Source organism: Solanum stenotomum, chromosome 2 (assembly GCF_019186545.1).
Source record: "Solanum stenotomum isolate F172 chromosome 2, ASM1918654v1, whole genome shotgun sequence".
NCBI classification, from domain to species: domain Eukaryota; kingdom Viridiplantae; phylum Streptophyta; class Magnoliopsida; order Solanales; family Solanaceae; genus Solanum; species Solanum stenotomum.
The window spans coordinates 64,254,976-64,276,305 of NC_064283.1; the positions used below are offsets into that span (position 1 = coordinate 64,254,976).

The window sequence follows — 21,330 nt, forward strand, 5'->3', positions numbered from 1 at the left end:
TGAATAAGTCAATATTTTAATGATTTTATAACGATCTAACATGTTTACAAATTGATAATTAATAAGGGAAACCAATAAACTTCCAAATCAAACTGAATCGATCAATTCGCAACACCTAATGTCATTTATTAAAATTTGTGCTTAAGTGTCCATTTGTATCACTATATATTAACAAAAGATATAGTTGATTTTTATATAGCATTTTTTCACATGACCAATCAGTGAGACGTGTCATGTCACCAATTTAAATTTACCAAATAAAAAAAAATGGGCCAAAAATAATATTAAAAAAAAAAACCTAACATACTCGCACAAATTTAATCAACCTGTACCCGCTTCTCTTTTAATCCAAAATCCACTCTTAGGGTGTGTTTGGTAGGATGGAGAATGCGTTTCCTTGAAAAATGTTTTCGTCCAAATTATTTCTTAGAAAATAAGTTGATTCATAACTTATTTTCTCATGTTTGGTTAATGAGTAGAAAATATTTTTTAGTATTTGATTCGTGAATGAAAAAACATTTTTCAAAAAATATCTTTTATTTTTTGTTAGAGAGTAGAAATTGTTTTTAGGAAAATAGAATCTGACTAGGAAATTAATCCCGATAATCGATCCAAAACCCGACCCCAACACCCAAATTAGGAAATGACCCCCACGACTGATTCAGAATCTAACTCAGGATTTCAATTCAAGGCACGACATTCGAACTGGAACCCGATCCCGACACTTGAACTTAGACACGACCCCAACAACTGATCTGAGATCCAATCCCGACATTCGACCCAAGACCTGACCTCCGACACTTGACCCTGACCTCAACACCAACACCCCAAAAAAATAATTCAAAACATACTTTTAATTTATTTTTTTAGTAAGGGTTGGTGTGTGTGGAAGGGGGGGGAGGGGGTAATATGGGTAGGGGAAAAGGAATGAAAATTTTAAAATTTGAAATATTTTTCAAACAAAACTTTTAAAAAAGTATATATTGGAGTGGGGGATGGGGTTGGTAGATAGCAAGTCGGAAAAAATATATTATTTTTTGCGGGGAGGGTGTGGTAGGGGAGGGGGCTAGTAAGAGGGTCGGGTGAAATATTAAAAATTTAAAATTTAAAATATTTTTCAAAAATAAACTTTTAAGAAAAAAAAATTGTGGGGGAGAGGGGTAGGGTTTTCACGGGCATGTTGGAGAAAAAAAGAAACGGAAATTCAAAAAATTTAAAATATCATTTAAAAATAAATTCTTAAATTTTTATTTTTTTTTATTTGGTGTGGGGGTGGGGTGAGGAGATGGGTCTAAAGACTGATTCAAAAAATGTTTTTTTTTTTTACTTTTTTAAGGGAGGTCATTTTTCTTAAATTTGAGGAAAATAAGTTGATTTGAAAAAATAATTCATAACATTTAAGCCAATCAAATATAAGAAAATTGATTCGTACCAAAAACACACCCTTAAATTCGGACTAATTTAATAGTTATAGGAGGAAACCATCGAGGCATTTGATTACTATTCGCGAATTGGTGGAACCCATTGAGAAAAAAATGATCTTACTTAACTTGTTTGCAATTTTCATCCCTTCAAATTGAATCGCAACTTAAATTATTGTTTGGTGTGAATAAATTATAATAATAACAGGAATATTAAGTAATTTTGAGATTATTTATCTCATAGTTTTATACCTTAGTCATGGAATAAGTTATCTCATATATAAGGTGAAATAATTTTGTAATTATTTAAAATTATTTAAATATAAATTTATTAAAATGATTCAAATTATATTAAATGCAATAATATACTAGTCCAAATAAATATTATGGATTAATATAATTGAATTAATTATTTAAATTCAATAAACATGAATTTAATTAAAGTCCGCTCCATAAAGTCAATATGTCATGTCACTTAAATCTGATTGGCTGAAGGGGATCCTATTCTAATCACAACTCCTCTATTTTAAAACTATAAATAGGGTCCTCATAATTCAGAAAGAGGACCAAGAATTTTAACAAGAAGCTAGAGAAAGTTCGTGGATCAAAAGTCGTAGATTTCTCTACGAGTTCAAGAATTCAAGTGTTCAAGTTTCAAGAACGATCGAGATTAAGACCGCCGGATTCAAGATCAAGCTAGAAGCCCTCAAGAATCAAGATCAAAATAAATCTCAAGCTCAAGAGCCCTTGAATTATATTTGAAAAGACAAATTCAGAGGAATCATAGAGATTGTAACACTTGCACTTGAAATAATAAAACGATTGTTGCGATAATTTTTCGTTCTTGATTATTATTTTGTTGACGCGAATTTTATTGTCTACAAACTTATCTGAAGATAATTAATTTGTAAATTATTTATCCCATCCAAACGACCTTTATCATTCTTTTCAGGTATTGCATTACAATCTTTAATAATATTTGTCACTTCAAAAGGTATATCTTTGTAGTTTGGCTAATCATGTCCTTGCAATCACAATATAATGCAAAATTATAGGGCGCTAAAATAATATGATAACTATATTATCAAATGTTTTTCTTTCAGAATTCTAAGGTTTTGAGAAAATATTTACCATGACTACTAGAATTTAGTAGAAGTTATGTTCATGAAAATTAGTATCACATAATTATGAAAATTTATCAGGTAAATATAATTATTTATTAATCGTTTAATTTAAGTAGATGTGAATTTTTAAAGTTTTCATTTTCTGAAAAGAATATTGTTGAAATGGAATAGTTATTGAGATCTCTCATTAATTTCCAATCGTTGACATTAAATCTCCTTAAAATATTATTAAAAAAATAAAATACACTCAAAAGGTAGAGAAAAAAGAAGAAGAAATTATGCACGCTTAGGCACATATCTCTTATTCTAGAAGATTAAAGTCCACTAAAATAAATTATTTCTTGATCCATGAATAATATTTTGACTTAGTCCCTTTAGGAAATAGCAATTCCCATATGATATATAAGTCAACTAATTATGGACTAATTTCTTATTTTAAAACTCCATTAATAAGAACATATTTTTCTTTAATAAGTAACCCTCTATTATGAAATATAAAATATTGAGGTCACACAAACCCCTTTGTCCCTTTTCTTATATTTATTTTGTAATTAAAAAAATACATGGTATATTTCATATTTTAATTTAGACAACACACATACTTGTAAAGGGGACCAAAGACAAATATAATTTTTGGAAAGAGTATATGAGTGTGACGTTATAATAAAAACTAATGGTTGAGATTCATAGGGCACTAACAATACTCCCTCCGTTCCTATTTATATGTCACCATTTTGGATTCATGTGCATTAAGAAACTAGGTAAGTTTCCTATTTATCCTTCTTTTTTTTTTGAAACTCAAGTTTTCAATCAATGAATATGAACTAATTTATTTAATCAATGAACATGAATCATTTACTTAGCTTTTCTAAGTTGGTCAAATATATATTTTTAATGCTAATAAGTCACAAGGGTAAAAAGGGAACAATCTAATAATTTATGCATTGATTTTATGAAATGACAAATTTTATGGACCAACTATTTATAGAAAAATGTGACATATAAAAAGGAACAGAGGGAGTATTTTTTTTGTGTTCCCCCCTCCAAAATTTTATCGTGAATATGTGACTTAACTTTTTTCTCTAAAAAGTTTATATTTTGTGCATTATAGTTGTGTAAAATTTTCAAATAATTTTTTGTAGCAAGTTAAATACTCCCTCAATTTCAAATTATTTGAATTGTTGAGGCATTTTTTCATTTTTCAAATTAACTTAATTGTTCAAATTTCAAGACTACTTTTAGAATGTTCTTCCAATTTTATCCTTCATTAGTTGGTATTGAAATTAGTTATTAGTTATTAGTTAATGTTTTGTTATTTTAATAATAAATTTGACAATAATTAATAAGAGTAAAAATGGAAAGTTATGCCTAATTTATGTCTTAATCTTCTTTTCTTAAAGGGTGTGAAACACCTCAACAATTCAATTAATTTGAAATGGAAAAAGTACGATAGTATTATAGATAGTTTGTGTTGAATTAATTAATTTTAAAAATATTTTTTATAAACATTAGAGCAATAATTTATATATGATCATTGATCAATGTTCCAAAAGTAAATTCTCTTTTCAGCTTTGAAAAAGAAACTCATTTTGCTACTAAACAGTTCTTAATTTTTAGTTGGTGGAGGATCATAGATTTCAAATTTTATTTTTTTATTTGAAATTTATGAAGTTAAAGTTAAAGACGAAATTTTGTTTGATTATACTTTTTATAAAAAATATTTTGAATAATGTTTATGCTTGTATGTATTTTAAATACAACTTTAAGTATGAAAGGTTAGTGTAAAAACAAATTATAAGTTATTTTCCGATTTTGAAATATAACTTCAAGTTTGATTTAATATTTTCATGGTTAAATATTGATATCCAAATAAATTGAAAACTTATTTTGAAACTAAATAAATGTTTTTTTATGGTCAAGCGATAATATACATTTTTTGACTTCTCAAAAACACAGCCAAACATAAGTTAATCTGATGACATATAAATTATTTACAATGTCACCCCATATAACTTTAAAAAAAATCAAGAGAAAATGGGCGATTTTACAACAAACACAATAAAAAATCTAATGTAGAAAATTATTTCTAAGACCATAGGATATAATTGATAAATCCTACCCAAATAAAAAAAATTAATTCCTCTTCTACGCAACTATTAAATGAGTTTGGATCGGGTCTGAATAAAAGAGAGATTTTATTTTATTAGGTCAGGTGTGTAGGCTATATAAAATGAGTGAGGAATATTTTAAAGACACGTGGCAATTTTTAAATTTAAAAACCAATTTTAGGATTGTTTTTTTAATTCAGTTTATTAGCAACAAAGGTAAATATGTATAATTTGTCAAATGATGAGAATATATATGAACCATCTGTTAAACGGCAAGGATATATAACTATACATCCATCACTTTCTTATTGTAAATCATAAAATTAAGAGGTATATTTGTCCTTTTCCCCTTTTCCAATTAATTCAAGAACTAGACAACTTCAAAAAAGTGCAAGCCACAAACTAGACCGACCCGGTTTATCCAATGGGTTAACCATTTGTTGCCTTATCTGAACTTTACTATGTTATCCAAAAAAAATCTATAACAAGATTTTTGAGATGTACAAAAAATAAAATAAAAATACCAACATCTATTTTTTTTTTCCATACTTCAATTCATGGTTCATGTTCAATTTTCTCACATTTACAAACAAGAATAACAGGTACTTTTTTCTCTTCTTAATTCAATTCAAACATGATTGTCTCGAAAGTTCATATAGTCGACTCCAACTTGTCTGAGATTGAGACTTAGTTGTATAAAGGGGTCGGGAAGTCTTGTATAGCCGACTCTAAACCTGTTTTGGATCGAGGCGTGTTGTGATTTAGCATTTGAGAGACTTTCACTGATACGACTAGATTACTAATACTACTTGAACCAAATGACTAGGATTATTCCAGCTGAAATATTTCCTCAATGCCCCTTTTTCTCCAATAATTTGAAGCCAAAATCTCAATCTTCAAAGCATAATTTTGTTGTAAGATGTAGTAGTAGCAATGACCAAAGTAAAGTAAAGACTGGAAATCTTTTAAGGGTCAAAATTTCTAGTGAAAATTATAGACCTACACATGATATGAAAGTGCTAAATTGGTCATGTAAAGTAGGCAAATATGATGAAACTTTGTATCTACTTGAATGTAAGGTGAAGAGTGGTTATAAACCTGATGTGATTCTGTGTACAAAGCTCATTAAGGGATTTTGCAACTCGAAAAATTCGGATAAAGGGGTGAAAGTTATGCAAATTTTGGAGCAATTTGGTGAACCAGATGTGTTTGCATATAATGCACTTATAAGTGGATTTTGTAAAATGAACAAGATTGAAGAAGCTAATAAGGTGTTGAATAGGATGAAAGCTCGTGGCTTTCCTCCGGATTCTGTTACGTATAATATCTTGATAGGTAGTCTTTGTGATAGAGGGAAACTAGGATCAGCATTGAAGTTGTTGGATCAGTTGAAAGAAGAAAACAATTGTAAGCCTACTGTTATTACTTACACAATCTTGATAGAGGCAACGATTCTTGAAGGCGGAATTCATGAAGCAATGAAGCTTCTCGATGAGATGTTATCGAGAGGGCTTCAACCTGATATGTACACTTATAATGCAATTATCAGGGGAATGTGTAGAGAAAAGATGATGGATCAAGCCTACGAGTTCGTTAGGAGTTTGCCATCTAAGGGATGCAAGCCCGATGTGATTTCCTATAACATTTTGTTAAGGGCATTGTTGCATCATAAGGGGAAATGGAGTGATGGGGAGAAGCTAATGAATGAGATGTTATCTGCAGGATGTGAACCAAATGTGGTTACTTATAGCATATTGATGAGTGCTTTATGTAGAGATGGGAAATTAGACGAAGCGATTAACTTGTTAAAGATAATGATGGATAAAGGATTAACACCTGATACATTTACTTATGATCCATTGATTTCTGCATTTTGCAAAGGAGGGAGATTAGATTTGGCTATTAAGTTCTTGGATTACATGATCTCGAACGGATGCTTGCCTGATATAGTGAACTATAACACTATACTTTCTACAATGTGTAAGAAGGGGAAAGCCGATGAGGCAATGGAAGTGTTTGAGAAGCTCGCGGAAATAGGATGTCCTCCTGATGTAAGCACTTATAATACATTGATGAGTGCGTTATGGAATAATGGAGGGAGAGCTAGGGCCTTGAAAATGGTATCAGAGATGATAGAAAAAGGCATTGATCCTGATGAGATAACTTATAATGCATTGATTTCATGTTTATGTAGAGATGGGATGGTAAATGAAGCACTTGATTTGTTAGGAGATATGGAAGGGAATGGTTTTCCACCTACTGTTATAACTTATAACATTCTTCTTCTTGGACTATGCAAAGCTCATAGAGTTGTTGAGGCAATTGAAGTTCTAGCAGAGATGGTAGAAAAGGGGCGTCGTCCAAATGAAACAACGTATATTCTGTTGATTGAAGGTATTGGTTTTTCAGGACGGAGAGTTCAAGCAATGGAGATGGCTAGCGCGATTTATCATAAGAATGCTATCTCGAAAGAATCACTTCAACGTTTGAGAAAAACCTTTCAAGTACCTGATGTTTATAGTAAAGATATTACTACTATCTTAAGAAACCAGAAAGTAGTTTCTTGAATCTGTTTCTGATATGTTCTTCTCTGTATCGTTCCAATTTTATCATAAAGTCCACAAAGGGGCACGTTTCGTTCATATCAATGTTCAATACTTGTACATCAATGACAGTAACAAAGACATCAGGTTTCTCCTGTCTGCACTCTTTACATTGTATCCGTAAACTAACAAGTATGTATCCATTTGCTGTATTTTTGTACGTATAATATTTTCGAAGATTTTAAGTTCCAGAAATGCATTAGTACATTCTGGTTTTTAGAGATTTTTTTATTCAGTTTATGGACTTTGTGTATTTTGTTTGTTGAAATTGTACTTGACAAATAGTTTAAAGATTTATGTGCCAAATTTGTGTTGTTTGACAACAATCAAGGGCATCTGTTTACTGTAGGCAAATAGCAACAAATATTTATTTTTTTAACTTCATGATTATGTTTTAACTATTCCATATCTGAAGCTCATTGGTCTGACTAATCCAAATTCACATTGGGTAAGACCACCAAGAGAGTAAAAGCGCGGTATTGCTTAGGGGAACGATTGAACTTTTCGCCAGTATTTACTCCCAAAATACTTGGAAGTTCACTGATAATCATCTGTAAAAGGCTGCGATGCACAAAGCATTCTTACATTCAATACATGCTCAAAGAACTAAAAGAAAATTGACCACATTACATGGATATCTTTCATTTCCAATCAGACAAGTTGCTACCACAACAGCACCAACACAACAACACCATATCCAGTGTAATCCCACAAGTCGAGTTTGGAGAGAGTGGTGTAGAGAGATTGTTTCCTATAAGCATCAAACGGTTCTCTTGGAAGTGAAAGAAAACCATTGCGTGTTTGCGTGATCTTGCAAATCACAAGCTATAATATAATGCTGAACAGTCTCCACCAGGCCTTGATTTGTGCCATAGATGAATGAATACAGCAGCAAATTTCCAATTGTACTACAAAGATTGTGAGTATTGCCAAACAAAGTAGCCCTTTTGAACATCAAAGTTACTCATTTCAAAAATCAGTAGAAAGCATCCTCTATATTACAAAAAGAGGTCGACTGGTGAAAGGGATGATGAATATTTCTCATGATGGTCGTGTCCGGGTCAGCTTGGAATGCACCTCCAGTCCTCCACTATTCTAGGCAGCACCTGGTACCTCTCACAACACAGATAGGTATCAGACAACTCTTTCACCAAGGTTTAGGCACACGAAAAGAAATCATCTAACTGAGAAAGGGATGATGAACTTTTTTCATGTCTGGGTCAGCTTGGAACGCATCTCCAGTATTCGATGGGGCACCTGCTACCTCCTCACCACCATAGGTACCAGACAACTTTGTTAACCGAGGCACTAAGGCTTAGGCACACGAGAAGAAATCATCTAACTGAGAAAGGGATGATGAACTTTTTTCATAACCCTGGTATCCAGGTCAGCTTGGAACGCACCTCCACTATTCCATGGGGCTTACTACCTCCTCACCAACATAGATACCAAGACAACTATGTTCACCAAGACTTAGGCATGTGAGAAGAAATCATCTAGCTGAGATTTGAACATGAGATCTCATGGTTCTCCCACCACTTCACTGATTACTAGGCCATAGCTTCGGAGTGGTGAAATAGACGGTGTGAATAACAAGCTTCTAGGGGTCTTAACATCAAGAATTCCTGGGAAAAAAAAGCTCAAGATATGGACAGGTTACATGAACTTAATATGGGCAGTGGTAATGGAAATACAAATAGCTAGTAGAGCTACACAACTAAAAAGAAGAGATAAAAACTTTGGAATTTCAGATATTAGAAGAATACAAGTCCATATTGATAACAGAAATACTGGGAAATTTCACAAAGACATTGTAAGGAAACCCAAGGCCACATATATATTCATGGCACATGATAAAATATGCCTCAAATGCACTGATCCATGGCTTTTTCTATATGTGAATAATATAGAATTAAAAAAGTCGCCATACGAATACATAACTAACCAAAACTCTGTCAAGCAGGCATGACACGGTCAAAAATTTTACCAAGCACAAAATAGAACAGACAACGGACATGGAAAGAAACCTAATAAAGGAGTAAAAATTCCATTTGTGCTGAGGTGATCTCGAATGATTTGCTGTGCTGACTTAATGATAATCTCTTTCCAATATGAAAACCTCCATTCCTCGAGAGTTGCATTCCCTCAACTATTTCCATATTTCTGTTGCTGTTTTATTCATATCTGCACCAGACATGCTACCAATAACAATCACTGAGTTAAGGATACTGTCTAATTGGGAAAAGAGAATCTATTCTTTGAGAATTTTCCATTCCTTCAACTTCTCACGCAATTCCATAGCTGCTTCATTCATACCCGCACCAGCTATCCCTGCAACTATATTGGAATATACGGTTGACTTAAGCTTGTGGCAACTTGATATCATCATTTTCAGCACTTGTTTTGCAGAGTCCAGTTTACCATTTTGGCATAATCTGTGAATAATAAACCTGTAACAATTATCTCTGACCCTGTGTCTGCTATTACCCATCTCTTTTAGTAACTCCACAGCTTCTTCAATAAGATCAGCTCGACAGAATCCCCAAATAAGACATCTATATGTAACATCATCAGGACAAGTCCCATGCTTTTCCATTTGATGGTATAAATCCATAGCCTTCTCCATAAAACCAAGCTTCGCCAGGCCATCAATGACTATGTTGTAAGTGATTATACTAGGAGAACAACTGCTATCACCTAAACAATGAACAATTTGGATGGCCTCGTCCACCATTGCCTCCTTACAAAGAGCACGTAGAAGTGTATTATATGTGATTATGTCAGGTGTACAGTTTTCAGAGACCATCTGAGTGAAAAAGTCAATTGCACGATCCAGAAGCCCATGCTTGCACAAACAATTGATTAAAATATTGTAAGTCACAACACTAGGAGGATGTGAACTTTCATTCATAATGGAAAGAATCTCATCTACTCCGTCCCAACATGCATAGGTAGAAAAGGAATGGAGAAGAGTATTGTAAGTCACAGCATTGGGATCAAGGCCATGCGATAGAAGATTATAGATTAGTAAAGCTGAATCTTCAAAGTTCCCTTGCTTACAAGAAAAATTTACCATGGAATTGTAGGTCACGAGATCTGGAGAACATCCCTCAACTGCCAAGTCCTCCATTACCTCAAGGGCACGTATAACACCACAATGTTTGCAGACTAATTCAACAAGAATTGTACTGGTGATCTGATAAGGAGGACATCCTTTTCTTAACCGATCCTTCCAAAACTGTATTCCTTGATCATATTTACTACGGTCAAACATCGCACGCAGTATAGTATTATAAGTGATAACATCGGGAAGGCAACCACTCAAGCTCATGTAGTCCAAGAAATCAATGGCAGAGTTCAAAAGCCCTTTTCTACAGAGACCACTGATTAACATATTATATGTGATAATATCTGGAGCCCCACCAGACATAACCATGATTTGTAGAACATTCACTGCTTTGTCTGTCTGTCCAACATTGACGAGGCCCCTAATCAAGTTTATGCAGGAAGGAAAGTCTGGAATTTGGTATCGACGAGTCATCAGGTCAACTAATTTTGATGCTTCAAGCAATTTTCCGTGACTGCAAAAACTTCTAAGGATTTTGTTGTTAGTTGTCTCATCATTTTCAACCAATGGTCCATCTAAAGTCAACCTTAAGGAACTAGAAAGTTTCTTTAACTGTTGCTCATTTGATCTCTTCTCAACATCTCTATTTAAGCTCCCATTAGTACCCTCTTTAACTTTATCAAGGCAGACACTTCCCTGCTTGTTACAGGATAATATGGAACCAGTTTTTCCGGAACCAAGAACTCCATGCCATTGCAGAGAAGATTGACTACTAAAATTACCCCTGAATGAATGTCTTAACAGAATTGCTGGAGTTTTTATTAGCAAGGATTTACTATTTCCAGTTTGGAGGTCTATTTGGCCGGAGCTTGAGTTCTGTATATGTAGGGTCGGAGTTCCAATCATCAGTTTCGGGACAAGTGTAGCCATTGCTTTCTTCACAATAACACCAACCTTCAAGAGAAAAAGAGCATTTCTTCAGAAACTACTGTGTTATTCCTGTGAAATGGAGGTAAGCGGGAACACATTGGACTATGTGCTATACTTGAATAGCATATCTGCAAGGTGGCATGCAATCTTAGGCAAACTGGAAAAAATTGAAGCACCGCTGATCCCAGTCTTGTCAACTGAAAAAGGTAAGAAGAGCTCAGGGGGATGCAAGAGCACAATCGTCTTCCGAATAAAAATCATTATGAGAGAACAGTAAATGCAAGACAACTTTTTGGTGGGAAGGTTGAAACTTATCATCTTTTATCTTCAACATCTTGTATCAGGAAATCTTTTTAGATACTCCATATTTAAACTTATATCTGAAAGAGAGCATTCTTTAGTAGCTAATGTTAATCTACTCCCAGTTGTATCTATAATGCCTACTATAGTACTAAGTACTTGTAACTCTTCGATGTCTAAGTCACACCGTGCTCCCTTGTAGTTTTTGGTTTTATATATACAACATCTTTTCATTATCAAAAAATCAAAAAAATCTTCTACCAAACCAGTAACTCTACACTCCGGAAAAAAGAACTTCATATTCAAATTTGACTTGATTCGAAACACTTCTCAAAAAATGAAAAAGATTAATGAGTATCAGTCAAGGAGATCCATGAGGAAATTCATCCATCACTCATAAGAGAGTCAAAATGTCATACAGTAACATCACTCAATCAACTTACATGTCGATTTCAAACTAGTTAGAGCCGGTCGGCTATACAAATAATCTTTAACCATTCAGCTCTATGTGAGGTCATATCATTCAAAATGCAAAACAGTAACATCACACACAAACCATTTGCTCACATGGAAAACACAATGGGAATGGAATCATCAATTTGTTCACTTTTTACTACAAATTAAGCTTAAATTCAACAATCTGATATCCGAAACCATAACTAAGCTTGTGAAAAAAATGATAAAAAGAACTAACCCCACAAAGTTTCATCTTTTACAACAAATTTAGCTAAAATTCAATAATCTGATATCTGAAACAATAACTAAGCTTGTGAAAAAAATGATAAAAAAAACCAACCCCACAAAGTTTCACCTTTTACAACAAATTTAGCTAAAATGCAATAATCTGATAACTAAGATTGTGAAAATATGATAACGCGACAAAGTTTCACCTTTTACTACAAATTTAGCTAAAATTCAACAGCCTAATATCCAAAACTATAACTAAACCTTGTGAAAAAATGAGGTGAAAAAAAAAAACCCAACCCCACAAAGAAACACTTAACTAGCATCAACATGTTCACCTTATACAACAAATTTTACTTGACAATTCAACAACAACAACAACATATCCAGTGTAATGACGGAATTTTAGCTAACAATTAAACAGTAGTAATGTTAGAAAAATGAGAAAGAACCAACCCCACCCAGGTACGTACGTACGTGGGTGGGGTGGGGGAAGAACCCAACAAAGAGAAAGTATAAAGAAACCAATCAGCCATGAACATACCTGCAGAATTTTTCGTTAAAAACAGAGCAGACGCAGTATTTGGGGGGTAAAATTATGAATTCAAGGATTACGGGGGTTGGTTATAAAGTGAGATTGTGGGACGTTAATAACTAGGGTTGAAATTTGAAGATATTTGCATTTGACTCCTCTTTTATGACTTAATATGTTCTTTGGTACCAATTGTACAAAATTAGTTATGTTGGATATATTTATATTTTTTATTTAATGACCATTGTGTCCGACCCAGCTTTCACACACCTTAATCTGATTAATCTTACGGGATACATATCACTTCCCACCAACAACAAGTACCAAGTACCACCAAGATGTTGGATATATTTTTATAATTTATAAATTAGTTATGTGTCTAATGAAACATATTTTTAATAACAAACCAAACATGGTATGCGAGACTCCTAAATGTATAAAAATGTACATATTTTTCTTTCCTTCTAACTATATGACCAAGTAACACTACTAAAATAATTATGATATTTCCATTATTTATCAGAAACAACATTTTTACTTCTAAAATAAAGTTAAAACTCACATACATTCCATTTTTCTTGAACCCACTTAGTGTAGTTCTTGAGAATTGAGACATAAACAAGTCCTTTTCATATTGGTATTTCAAGTTCATTCATGAATTTTTAAGCTTAATGCATTTATACTTCATGATCACATTAGACAAGACATGATACAATTGTAGCTTAGATGATTTATTTTGTCAAAACACGATTTTCGCATAAATGAATGGAGGGTTTGGAGGGTGGTTACATCTCCTGTGTGGTTTGCAGGTTATTACACAATGGGAGTTTACCTAGTGCACACAAAGTGCCCATTACAGAGTGTTCACCCAAAGGGCAAAGGTTGTAGCGGCTGCGGGTTATCCTGGGGTTCCAAAAAAATAGAAAAAAAGATCCCCAGAAACTTTTCAAGTCTCTGCGATTTTCCCAAATACTATATCATAACAAAACGGATTGCGAGGGAATCAACTACCAACTAAACTTTAAAACTAAATCATCATTAGTACAGTAAGTATCTTGCTGCTTGAGTCATTATCATGGTAGGTGCTCACTTGTAACATCCTTTCTTTGCTAGCGTCGGCTTCTTATGTGATTGGTTCTGCCACAAGATCGAATATCCAGAAAACGTAATCAGTTCATATTGGTTAGTTAATGCCAACTATCAAGATGTAATATCATATACATTGCGAAAACCCTCACCTTGTGTCTTTCCGAGCTTCATTGTCATTCCTCTCTTGCCAATTACTCTTGCTTAGTTTAATCGGGCGATTTCCAACATACTTCCCTGAAAACAGCACGAATTACCACCTCATTAGGCATCTGGGAACAACATTACACCAATTCAATAGCTAAAACTACTGTGCCATTTAAGACATTCATGTACTCCCCCACTCCACAAGAAATCACACTTCTGAAATTCTCTCATACAAGTTTGGTTGATGTTGTTGTTTTCCTTTCTGATTTGTTCTTTACCTAGACTGATTTTAAAAGCAGTTCTAAATGTTGTTTTCAGTACATAGTTCTGTTATTTGTTTCTTTCACTATTCCTTCATCATCGTGGAGAGACAAAAGGGAAGGGGGAGGGAGGGATTACACATTCAAATACAAAACCCAGTGGCATATTAGAGGGAACTCTTTATATCAACCCGAATTATTTGACATAAAGGACATCAATCCAAATGGCATATCAAGGAAACTGTTAGATCGAAATCTACACTATCATCCATATCATTTATGATTGGTGGTCCTTCAAGAAGGTAAAAGCTGATCACATAACTGTGACACACCCACTATATCAAGTTGTCATTTAATAGCTCAAGCAAAATAAGAGACTACACATATATTGATTAACAGATAACTTACCATTCATTCCTTTAAGTGCCGCAGCAAAGTCTAATGGGCTGGAAAAACTTACAAATCCAAATCCTTTTGTCTTACCAGTCCGCTTGTCTCTCAAAACCTGTCAACATGAATGGTAAAAACTCTTTGTTACTGAACCTTGTAAGCTAAAAACATACAATTACACAATAAAGTTCGAAGACAGCAAGGCGAATATAAAATACTTCTTAATTTCTTTCTGATCCTTTTTGTCAGGTCAAGGCAGAAAGAATTAAATAAGTAATACCCCCAATCCTGTATATGTATGAAGAAATCCACTAAATATCTATATATATTTAACTGTGAACCTCAGTTATTATTATATACTGTTAATTTGAGGTTGTCGTAGGAATGTGTAAACATCAAATCCCAGATCCGCCTCAGACTATCAACAGTTGTTGGTGCATTTAGAAGGATTTCTAGCTTTCTGAAGATCCAAGAATGTTTAGGATGTAGAAATACCATATTTAGAAAAAAGGGAGAGGAGGAGGAAACTTCTAGGGAACAAAAAATTCTCTGTTCATGACAAGAAATACTAGTAAAAGTATTGGAAAGGAAAATAAATGATCTAACAGAACATACCTTAGCCATGTTAAAGGATGGAAACTTTGAAAAGGCTTTTGATAAAACATCCTCATTCACCTCATTCCCAAGATCACCACAGAATAGACGATAATCATCTGCAACACCATTCGAACAGTAAGTTATTCCACTATACTATGATTTTGCACCAATTTCTAACAGAAGAAGGCACAAATAATGATGGGAAAACAGGTGAAAACAGCATTCATGAAAGGAAGTGACAGCATAACCAACAGTGAAAGATAATTGAGTAAGATAAATGATATCAGCAGCGGATACAATTACTTGCTAGACCATAACCATGAAAGTGGACCAATAAAGCATAGTATTCTAACATGTAAGATCTGATATATTACTTCAGAGAGTTTGTCTCCTACACATTCATTTACTAAATGCCTCAGGGAAAAGCAGAAAAAGAAATGCATTTCGAAGAAAAGACACAAAACCCCCACAACTTAAATAACACAAATTTTTATAGTATGTTTATTTGCTATTTATCTCTAACTCCCAAGGTAGGTGTATGGTATGGGTACACTCTACCCTCCCCAGACCCCACTTGTGGGGTTACATTGGGTATTGTTGCATTTGCTATTCATACTTCTATCACACAGATTGGTTTATTCAGCAATTGGGGACTTCCATACACACTTGTCATAGGCTTCTAGTAGTTGAAATGAATTGCAGTTCGATTGATGCCTTAAACTAGCCAAGACTATAATAGGAGAGAAATTAGACTTATAAATAAACAGATTTGAACACTACTGAGGCACAGCCAATAAACGGAAAAAAAATAATAGGAAATTAGGCTTACTCAATGGCCACTGTGCCAGGGTAGGATCTTTCCAACATTTTCCTGCTGCTTTACGAGGTACACCTTTCTTCTTGGCCTTAGCTCTATGCTCAGTTTCGCTGCTCGCAAGTGCAGCCTTCACATTTTCAAGTGCTTCAGGTGTGATTGTTTGCGCATCTCTATGGAATAACTGTTGAGCCTGTCCACAAGAACTAGGTACATTACAAGAATGACAAAAGATAGCTTCATTTTCGAAGCAAGCTCGCTAGCTTAACATGACAAAGCTACATAGCACATATTCGGGGTGCAAATACTTCTATGGATATTTTCTTCTGTTCTTCTCTTAAAAGGAACCTAACAAGCTAATAACTGGTGTCATAATTTTCTTTTAATTACCGTGGTGTCTGAGCTTAACTAGTTTCACCACACACCAGGTAACTCAATCTACCAAGGCTTGACAAATGAGAAGAAATCACCTATACTATTGTTACCTCTAGGATTTGAACATGAGACTTCATGACTCTGCTGTACCCACTTTATTGACCAGCAAGCAGTATGAATATCATGTACATATACACAAATAGAGATTTGAATGTGAGACCTCATGACTTTGGAACTACTTAATTGACTAGTAAGCAAGGGTACGAGTATCATGAACATATACACAAACAGATGCAGATATACTCTCAACAAGCAAGCACGAAACAATCTCAACAATTTCACAGGAAAGTTTCACAAAATTACCCGCCAAATTCTCAAATTTTTTTAAAATCAAAATTAACCAGAGAAGCGAGAAAATTACATGCATAATTACATGTAAGCTATTAGTACTAACTCAAGCAAAATGTAAGGATTGAAAATCAATTGCAATTACGCCTGTTGTTAGAATACACACAAAGAAAAATTCAGATGTATAGAAAAGCTTATAACATATTTAGAATTACTTACTTGTTGAAACTGAGGTAAAGTGTAAACGCCTGGAGTAGCAGCAATTGCTGGATAGACGGAAGGATAAGGTAGCTGTACGGGCGGAGGAGGCTGTTGTTGGAGATGACTTTGTGCCGGAAAGTATGTGCCGTTGGAGTAGGTGTATTGCGACGACGACGATGAAGTAGATGCCGACGACGAGTAGGTGTATTGCGACGAAGATGATGAACGTTCCGGTGACATGGCAACACTTTTTCCGATCACTAAATTAGGGATTATGGGCAAAGGGTTGGAGGAGGAGGATTATATAATAACTGTTCTTAGGTCTCCTATTTAAAGAAGGAGAATTTTTCATAAATACTACTTGAACCAAATGACTAGGATTATTCCAGCTGAAATATTTCCTCAATAACACCAACCTTCAAGAGAAAAAGAGCATTTCTTCAGAAACTACTGTGTTATTCCTGTGAAATGGAGGTAAGCGGGAACACATTGGACTATGTGCTATACTTGAATAGCATATCTGCAAGGTGGCATGCAATCTTAGGCAAACAGGAAAAGATTGAAGCACCACTGATCCCAGTCTTGTCAACTGAAAAAGGTAAGAAGAGGTCAGGGGGATGTAAGAGGTCAATCTTCTTCCGAATAAAAACCATTATGAGAGAACAGCAAATGCAAGACAACTTTTTGGTGGGAAGGTTGAAACTTAACATCTTTTATCTTCAACATCTTGTATCAGGAAATCTTTTTAGATACTCCATATTTAAACTTATATCTGAAAGAGAGCATTCTTTAGTAGCTAATGATAGTCTAGTCCCAGATGTATCTATAATGCCTACTATAGTACTAAGTACTTGTAACTCTTCGGTGTCTAAGTCACACCGTGCTCCCTTGTAGTTTTTGGTCATATATATGCAATATCTTTTCATTATCAAAAAAACAAAAAACTCTTCTACCAAACCAGTAACTCTACACTCGGAAAAAAAAAAACTTCATATTCAAATTTGACTTGATTCAAAACACTTCTCAAAAGAAGAAAAAGATTAATGAGTATCAGTTAAGGAGATCCATGAGGAAATTCATCCATCACTCATAAGTGAGTCAAAATGCCATATAGTAACATCAGTCAATCAACTTACATGTCAATTCCAAACTAGTTAGAGCCAGCTATACAAATCATCTTTAACCATTCAGCTCTATGTGAGGCCATATCATTCAAAATGCAAACAGTAACATCACACACAAACCATTTGCTCACATGGAAAACACAACGGGATGGAATCATCAATTTGTTCACTTTTTACTACAAATTTAGCTCAAATTCAACAATCTGATTTCTGAAACCATAACATAACTTGAGAAAAAATGAGGGGGGGGACTATCGGGACAAAGTTTCACCTTTTACTACAGATTTAGCTGAATTCAACAATCTGATATCCAAAACCATAACTAAGCTTGTGAAGAAAATGATAAAAAGAACTAACCCCACTTTACAACAAATTTACCTAAAATTCAATAATCTGATATCTGAAACCATAACTAAGCTGGTGGAAAAAATGATAAAAAAAACTAACCCCAGAAAGTTTCACCTTTTACAACAAATTTAGCTAAAATTCAATAATCTGATATCCGAAACCATAACTAAGATTGTGAAAATATGATAACGCGGCAAAGTTTCAACATTTACTACAAATTTAGCTAAAATTCAACAACCTAATATCCAAAACCATAACTAAACCTTGTGAAAAAATGAGGTGAAAAAAAAAACCCAACCCCATAGCTAAAATTCAACATGTTCACCTTATACAACAAATTTTACTTGACAATTCAACAACAACAACATACCCAGTGTAATGACGAAATTTTAGCTAACAATTAAACAGTAGTAATGTTGGAAAAATGAGAAAGAACCAACCCCACCCAGGTACGTACGTACGTGGGTGGGGGTGGGGGTGGGGGAAGAACCCAACAAAGAGAAAGTATAAAGAAACCAATCAGCCATGAACATACCTGCAGAATTTTTCGTTAAAAACAGAGCAGACACAGTATTTGGGGGGCAAAATTATGAATTCAAGGATTACGGGGGTTGGTTATAAAGTGAGATTGTGGGACGTTAATAACTAGGGTTGAAATTTGAAGATATTTGCATTTGACTCCTCTTTTATGACTTAATATGTTCTTTGGTACCAATTGTACAAAATTAGTTATGTTGGATATATTTTTATTTTTTATTTAATGACCATTGTGTCCGATCCAGCTTTCGCACACCTTAATCTGATTAATCTTATGGGATACATATCACTTCCCACCAACAACAAGTACCAAGTACCACCAAGATGTTGGATATATTTTTATAATTTATAAATTAGTTATGTGTCTAATGAAACATATTTTTAATAGACTCCTAAATGTATAAAAATGTATATATTTTTCTTTCCTTCTAACTATATGACCAAGTAACACTACTAAAATAATTATGATATTTCCATTATTTATCAGAAACAACATTTTTACTTCTAAAATAAAGTTAAAACTCACATACATTCCATTTTTCTTGAACCCACTCAGTGTAGTTCTTGAGAATTGAGACATAAACAAGTCCTTTTCATATTGGTATTTCAAGTTCATTCATCAATTTTTAAGCTTAATGCATTTATACTTCATTATCATATTAGACAAGACATGATACAATTGTAGCTTAGATGATTTATTTTGTCAAAACACGATTTTCGCATAAATGAATGGAGGGTTTGGAGGGTGGTTACATCTCCTGTGTGGTTTGCAGGTTATTACACAATGGGAGTTTACCTAGTGCACACAAGGTGCTCATTACAGAGTGTTCACCCAAAGGACAGAGGTTGTAACGGCTGTGGGTTATCCTGGGGTTCCAAAAAAAAAAAAAAAAAGATCCCCAGAAAACTTTTCAAGTCTCTGCGATTTTGCAAGGGAATCAACCACCAACTAAACTTTGAAACTAAATCATCATTAGTACAGTAAGTAATGATGATTATCATGGTAGGTGCTCACTTGTAATATCCTTTCTTTGCTAGCGTCGGCTTCTTATGTGATTGGTTCTGCCACAAGATCGAATATCCAGAAAACGCAGTCAGTTCATATTAGTTAGTTAATGCCAACTATCAAGATGTAATATCATATACATTGCGAAAACCCTCACCTTGTGTCTTTCCGAGCTTCATTGTCATTCCTCTCTTGCCAATTACTCTTGCTTAGTTTAATCGGGCGATTTCCAACATACTTCCCTGAAAACAGCACGAATTACCACCTCATTAGGCATCTGGGAACAACATTACACCAATTCAATAGATAAAACTACTGTGCCATTTAAGACATTCATGTACTCCCCCACTCCACAAGAAATCACACTTCTGAAATTCTCTCATACAAGTTTGGTTGATGTTGTTGTTTTCCTTTCTGATTTGTTCTTTACCTAGACTGATTTTAAAAGCAGTTCTAAATGTTGTTTTCAGTACATAGTTCTGTTATTTGTTTCTTTCACTATTCCTTCATCATCGTGGAGAGACAAAAGGGAAGGGGGAGGGAGGGATTACACATTCAAATACAAAACCCAGTGGCATATTAGAGGGAACTCTTTATATCAACCCGAATTATTTGACATAAAGGACATCAATCCAAATGGCATATCAAGGAAACTGTTAGATCGAAATCTACACTATCATCCATATCATTTATGATTGGTGGTCCTTCAAGAAGGTAAAAGCTGATCACATAACTGTGACACACCCACTATATCAAGTTGTCATTTAATAGCTCAAGCAAAATAAGAGACTACACATATATTGATTAACAGATAACTTACCATTCATTCCTTTAAGTGCCGCAGCAAAGTCTAATGGGCTGGAAAAACTTACAAATCCAAATCCTTTGGTCTTACCAGTCCGCTTGTCTCTCAAAACCTGTCAACATGAATGGTAAAAACTCTTTGTTACTGAACCTTGTAAGCTAAAAACATACAATTACACAATAAAGTTCGAAGACAGCAAGGCGAATATAAAATACTTCTTAATTTCTTTCTGATCCTTTTTGTCAGGTCAAGGCAGAAAGAATTAAATAAGTAATACCCCCAATCCTGTATATGTATGAAGAAATCCACTAAATATCTATATATATTTAACTGTGAACCTCAATTATTATTATATACTGTTAATTTGAGGTTGTCGTAGGAATGTGTAAACATCAAATCCCAGATCCGCCTCAGACTATCAACAGTTGTTGGTGCATTTAGAAGGATTTCTAGCTTTCTGAAGATTCAAGAATGTTTAGGATGTAGAAATACCATATTTAGAAAAAAGGGAGAGGAGGAGGAA

At 33.9% G+C, this 21,330-nt stretch overlaps 3 protein-coding genes and 1 pseudogene across 5 annotated transcripts in view; 1 reads left to right on the plus strand and 3 right to left on the minus strand.

Moving 5' to 3' along the window:
- The first annotated feature begins 5,187 nt into the window (after positions 1 to 5,187).
- LOC125855643 (pentatricopeptide repeat-containing protein At3g04760, chloroplastic) lies at positions 5,188 to 7,549 on the plus strand. Its single transcript, XM_049535395.1, has one exon. The coding sequence runs from the start codon at positions 5,472 to 5,474 to the stop codon at positions 7,218 to 7,220; it is 1,749 nt and encodes a 582-aa protein (XP_049391352.1). The 5' UTR covers positions 5,188 to 5,471; the 3' UTR covers positions 7,221 to 7,549.
- Positions 7,550 to 9,067: 1,518 nt separating this feature from the next.
- Positions 9,068 to 19,012, minus strand: LOC125854493 (pentatricopeptide repeat-containing protein At1g08610). Of its 3 annotated transcripts, none has more exons than XM_049534066.1 (3): positions 18,995 to 19,012; positions 11,369 to 11,450; positions 9,068 to 11,277 (listed from the first exon to the last, which is right to left on the minus strand). In XM_049534066.1, the coding sequence occupies exons 2-3, from the start codon at positions 11,393 to 11,395 to the stop codon at positions 9,508 to 9,510; spliced, it is 1,797 nt and encodes a 598-aa protein (XP_049390023.1). In that variant the 5' UTR covers positions 11,396 to 11,450; positions 18,995 to 19,012; the 3' UTR covers positions 9,068 to 9,507. The 3 variants fall into 3 exon arrangements, with proteins under 3 accessions (XP_049390023.1, XP_049390022.1, XP_049390024.1); XM_049534065.1 differs by lacking the exon at positions 18,995 to 19,012 and adding an exon at positions 12,782 to 12,836; XM_049534067.1 differs by lacking the exons at positions 11,369 to 11,450; positions 18,995 to 19,012 and adding an exon at positions 12,782 to 12,848.
- Positions 13,844 to 17,259, minus strand: LOC125854495 (uncharacterized; annotated as a pseudogene).
- A 975-nt stretch (positions 19,013 to 19,987) lies between the features above and the next one.
- The window catches only part of LOC125854494 (uncharacterized), a 23,990-nt gene continuing 22,647 nt past the window's right edge, over positions 19,988 to 21,330 (minus strand). The window contains exons 4-6 of the mRNA XM_049534070.1: positions 20,823 to 20,919; positions 20,160 to 20,244; positions 19,988 to 20,058 (exon numbers count right to left, since the gene is read on the minus strand). Of these exons, the coding sequence (XP_049390027.1) occupies positions 20,031 to 20,058; positions 20,160 to 20,244; positions 20,823 to 20,919 (210 nt within the window). The 3' untranslated portion in view covers positions 19,988 to 20,030. The remainder of the gene's footprint in view (positions 20,059 to 20,159; positions 20,245 to 20,822; positions 20,920 to 21,330) is intronic.